Source organism: Myotis davidii, unplaced genomic scaffold (genome assembly GCF_000327345.1).
Source record: "Myotis davidii unplaced genomic scaffold, ASM32734v1 scaffold1494, whole genome shotgun sequence".
Classification (NCBI taxonomy): Eukaryota; Metazoa; Chordata; class Mammalia; order Chiroptera; family Vespertilionidae; genus Myotis; species Myotis davidii.
In genome coordinates, this window is record NW_006286246.1 from 3,715,398 (window position 1) to 3,720,795 (window position 5,398).

The 5,398-nt window shown below is 56.9% G+C and overlaps 1 protein-coding gene across 1 annotated transcript in view; it reads left to right on the top strand.

Moving 5' to 3' along the window:
* The window catches only part of IGF2R (insulin like growth factor 2 receptor), a gene marked incomplete at its 5' end in the record, with an annotated part of 85,721 nt that overhangs the window by 14,060 nt on the left and 66,263 nt on the right, over positions 1 to 5,398 (top strand). The window contains 2 exon segments of the mRNA XM_015560021.1: positions 2,462 to 2,594; positions 4,892 to 5,021. Coding sequence (XP_015415507.1) covers positions 2,462 to 2,594; positions 4,892 to 5,021 — 263 coding nt within the window.

Consider the following 5,398-nt stretch of genomic DNA (forward strand, 5'->3'; position numbering starts at 1 on the left):
AGCTGCTGTCGCTGCTCCGGTCACAATCGCACCCGGGCGACAGTCGAGCACACCCGCTCTGCCCTCTCTCCGGGGGATGGATTACGCCGACCGGCTGTGGTGTGACTCCAAAAATGGTTACAACTCTCAGCATTTCTTCTCTTTTTTTCTTTCAACTTAAATTCTTTATTGTTGAAAATCTTAGGTTTGTCTCCTTTTCCCCCCATTGACCTCTCCCCAGCTGCTCCCGCCCCCCAGCACATACCCTCGCCCCCCTGTTCTCTGTGTCCATGGGTTGTGCTTATCTGCCTGCATACAGCACCCGGCATTTCTTAAACAAGAAATCCGCACTCGGTCTAGGGTTGCTGTCGCCATGATGTCCACACCTCACTCATATTTCCTGGTTTCTTTGTTTGTGTTGCTCTGACGGCCGTGCTCGGCTGCCTTTAGCACGACCACTCTGGGCCCGTTCAGTGGGCCCTGGGAGGGTTTTTTTCCGATGGTAATTTCTCTAAAGAACCCCGGGCGGACGCCCCCTACCCTAGCACTCCGGGGAACACAGGGGACTCAGAACTCAGCAGCCACACAAGCACGGTTAACATACGGCGTGAACAAGGTCCACTCAGTGTGCGGAGCGGGGGCCGGCCGCCCCTCCCCCGGGGCCGCGTTCCTGCTCTCATGAATGTCTCCATTGCTTTGCTCCGTGGGGCAGGAAGTGGGAGGCCTTTCCCCAGGAGCCCGGCTGTTTTCCGACGCGCACTCCAGTTCTGTGGGCGCAGAGCTGGGCGGGCCCGCAATTCCTTCCTGGCCCGCGCGCCGGCCAGCGGTGGCTGGCTGCCTGGAGCGGGGGTCTGAGCGCCTGCTTCTCACTGGGATCCCTCGAGCCCGTCCAGGACGGCGAGTCCTTGCACACGTGGCCGTCTTGCCTTCCCCGCCTGGGCCGCGGCCCCCTGGCTTTCACAGGCTTTCGTTTTGTCGCTGGGGAGGTGCCACGCCTCCATTCTGACCCTCTCGAGTTGGTGTCTGTGTGAACGTGCTGGGGACCGGCACCCGTCAGATTCGCAGGATTAGGAACGCTGTGACTATTGTCCCGGGGTCCAGTGACAGCCTGCAGGGAGACCTTTATTTTAATTTAGGTAATTTTTGAAGCGTGTGGACCTAGCCTTTCTGCAGGATGTAGCCCGAGGCTTGGCGTCTGGCCCCTGTGAGTCATGTTCTCCCTGTACCAGATGTGCCAGCCCCTGCGGTTATCAGCGGGATCTCCGATCATGGGAGCCTCTGCTTTAGGGATCTGGTCGGAATGAGGGCGCGTATCCCCCGAGGCAGCGAGGAGGTGCAAGTTGTTGATTCAGGCCACTAGCTCTCCGTGAAATCTCGGGAAACGGGGCTGGGGAAAAAAGGTTAGTGGGTCAGAGCGTTCCTGCAGGTCTGATAGCATCTTTCTAAGAAGGATTTGAAAGCTAAATATTAGGCAGTTAACCTTTGCGAGCAGACCTGCATGTGAATGGCTTCATTGTGAAAGACGGAGTCTCAAGAACATCGTGTCTAGAAAACGCTGAAACAAACTACTTTGAAATGATTGCCGAGAACACGAGTCTTCAGAGCCCTTCTTCGCACGAGTGATTGAAGTGATGCCAGGGTATTTTTTTGGAAATAAGACTTACAAGGGGGTTTCAAAGGCAGACCTGGCAGGGGGTGGTGTGATCTGGGTGACGAGGGCCTTTGTGTGTCTCAGCACGTGTCTGGGCGCGATGGCTCTGCTTTAGAAGGAGGAGGAACTGTTGGAGCCCGGAGCCGTGTCAGCTGTAATGGGCTCCTTGACATTTTAGAAATAAGAGGCCATTAGTTCCTAGAGATGAGGGAGTGAGTGGTCATAAATGAGAATCTAGGAAGGCGGCTCGATGCTCGAAGGAGAGCTCTGTCTTCATGTTACTGAGCAGATGCTGGTGCAGGCGTTGTCCTGAGCCTGTCCTTTAGGGCATCAGCAAGGACAGAGCCCTGCACTCAGCCAGCGGTCTCTCCCGTGGGAGGAAGCTAACAGGTAACACACACCAGCGCTCTGAAGGGCAGGAAGGCGGGGGAGGCACAGAGAGGTGGGGAGCACTGCTTTAGATCAGGGTGTCAAGACAGGCTCCCCGAGCACGTGACGGCTCATCCGAGACCGGAGCGAGGTGGAGAGAGAGCGGTGTGATCCGGGGAAGTGCATTCCAGTGGGAGGGAGTGTCGAGTTCCCCGGGCCGAGCAGCACCTGGGGGCCCAGAGGCTGCGTCCTCGAGGTGGGGGGCGGGGGCTCCCTCTCTGTGGATCGGTGCAGGGTGATATGGCCGATGCGGCTTGGGCAGGGCTGACTGGTGGTGGTGGGGACATGGGCCGCAGGGCAGGGCGAGTGTCATCGGGAAGCAAGGACCCGGTGAAAAGGCGGGTGGCCGCAGGCCAGTGGAAGGTGTGTGTTGGAGCCTGACTCTCTCCCCCTCTCTTCTAGGTGCCTTGCTATGCGTTTGATGGCGAGTCCAAGAAGCACGATTTAAACCCACTCATCAAGCTCAGTGGCGCTTACTTGGTGGACGACTCGGACCCGGACACGTCTCTGTTCATCAACGTTTGCAGAGACATAGGTGTGGACCTTGGGGGGCGTGGGGTGGCGAAGGGTCGCTTGGAAACGTCCTTGTCTTTGCCCTCCGCCTGCGCTCACCTGTCTGGAGAAACACGTGGCTGTGAGGCCTCCGCGATAGCGCTTGTCCCCACAGATGTCTCTGTGCATAGCCCACCCCGCGGCCCAGGAATCCGATCCCTCCCCCCCCCCCCCACACTGCGAGTCCAGCCCCGTGTGCTCTCTCTGCCTGACACTTGGGGTTTCAGGATTCTCACGTGAATCTTACTTCCAATGAGATGGGGGTGGGGGTGGGGGATGGATGGATTTGGTGTGTGGGCGCTGAGCACGGCTGGAGGAAATGGAGTCCGGAGTTCCTGCCGGGCTGGGGAAGCCACACGCCCCGGCTGTGGGTATCTGAGTCCCTTGGCTGTGAGCTGCAGGCTGGGAAAAGGGGGAGAGGGGTGTCCAGGGTCCTGGGGCACTTGGTCACGACCCATATTTCGTTCTGGGCCGACTTCCTGCCTGGCTGTCTCTGAAGCTGCCAGGACTGGTGTGAGGAGCTTGGGTGTCTGCTCAGCTCCCTGAAGGCTGTGCCCAGCCTCTATCCAGCGAGGCCGTGGGAAGCTGTGCTAAGCCCGCCTGGAGCCTCGATTGGTGTTGGCTTCGAGGGCTGTGAGTTGTTAGTCTTGTGCTAGCTTTGCTCATAATAAATAAAAAATAATTCTTCCGTTTCCCTTACATTCTTATTCCTCACATCGTATGAAGGACTTTGGCCTTAGAGAAGTTTGGAAAAGTTTTTAAAAAGAAAGCCAGCCCATGAGAGGACTGTGGGCCGCAGGCACACGCGTGAGCGTGTCAGTGTTCTTTACTCTGTGCGTGGCCATCACGCGCCACTTGGCTCACTGCTTCTCCCTTGTTCTAAAAAGGGAGCCACACGGCTCCCCCGGGCCAGCGCCGGGCAGGTGTGCCGCAGGCTGTTCATGTCATTCTTTTGTGCTCCAAGGATGGCTTCTGTTCTTCTGGAAAAAGGTCGGTAGGCAAAGTCTTTGTCTTAAATGGGCCTGTAACTCAGATTTGATGATGAAGTTAAATAGGCCTGTAGATGGTTGAATTCTGAAATAATATGCGATTATTCACGTTCCCTGGATATATTCTTTTTTTAAAATTTTATTTTATTGTTTAAAGTATTACAGATAGTAGTACATATGTCTCCTTTTTTTCCCACCCATTGACCTTCCCCCAGCCTCCCCTACTCCCAGGTTCATGCCTATGTTCCTCAGGTTATAATGATATATTCTTAAAAGCGCTTTGTTTCTTTCCCATTGACTGGCAGTTTGAGTTGGGTTTCCGTGACTTTGATTCAAGGTACATGCCCTTGGCCGGAATCGAACCTGGGACCCTTCAGTCCGCAGGCTGACGCTCTATCCACTGAGCCAAACCAGCTAGGGCAGGGTTTCCGTGACTTTGATTCACACGGGATCATCCAATCCACACTGAGTGTCTCTACCCCGACCTCCTCCAGCCCCAGGAGATTGCTCCGGGCTTCCCACTGGTTTGAAAGTGACCCTGGAAACGATGAACAGCGTAGCTTTCCTGCCGGCTGCTCAACTGCACGCTGAGGGCTCGTGCCTCGCATTTGCTTTCAGTCCCCCAAGTGCTCCGCCCCCCGTGGGTCACTGTGGGTGCAGACGCTCGGGGTGCACGAACCACCCAGCAGGGAAACCTCACGATGGGGCCTGAGACCGATGGTCGTGTCCCTCCATTGTCCGTGACTCCTTAACCCTGTGAGGGGCTCGGCTGGGAGAGCTGTGGAGTTAGGTCAGAGGTGTAGCAGAAGTCAGTGGTGGATCGGGGATCTGAATCCAGAGCCATCTGTGGGCTCTCTCTCGGGTCTGTCTTCACACAGACTGGTGGGTCCCTGCCTTTGCTGGTCTGTCTATAGATGGAAAGGTGGTCACGCTGAAAGTAGTGAGTTTCCAGGAGGAGGGGGCACATTCCTTAAAGTCAGCGAACACGACAGCCCCGGCTTATCGGGCGCCTCTGACGTGCCAGGTGCGGAGCGAGTGCCCTGCATTCCTTCCCCGACACGTGCCCGCAGCCCTGCCGGTGGGGGCTGCTGCTCTCTCTCCTCCTGACACGCAGGCAGGTCACCGATGTCCAAGGTCTCAGAATGGAATGTGGTCCAAACGTCTACCTTATGTTACTTAGGGAGACTTGAAATGTTGATCTTGTTTTTTTCTTTAAAGGGACCTTGGGCCCGAGGGTAAGTGTGATGACCCTTGCTGATGCATAATCCACATCCCATGTAATGTTTTACAGACGCTCTACGGGACCCGAGCCCACAGCTGCGTGCCTGCCCCCTGGGCACTGCCGCCTGCCTGGTGCGAGCGGGCCAGGCCTTCGACGTGGGCCAGCCCAAGGAGGGGCTGAAGCTCGTGAGCAAGGACAGGTCAGTGTGCGCGGGGCGGCTGCCTCCTCAGCAGGAGCCTGGCTTTGTAGTTTGCTGTAAGATAATGCTTGCAAAACGATGGCTTCCCACATGCTTGCAAAGCCACCCGTCATTGCGGTGAGTCACCGAGGCTGCCTGACTCCTAATCGCTTGTCTCCAGAGCTGTAGACGTGGGTCGGGATGAGCCCCACACGGCTGCCTCGTGACAGCTCCATGTGACAGCTCCCTGCAGGTGTGTCTGACGGTGGCCATGGCAGGTCCCTGGTGAAGTTCACTGTTTCCTCCTTATCTGCTCTTTAGAGACACAATCCTGCAGGGAGAGGGCAGGAAGGGCAGTTTGCTGGCTCCCTTCCAGGGCGCGGGGCCGGCTTCCTGCT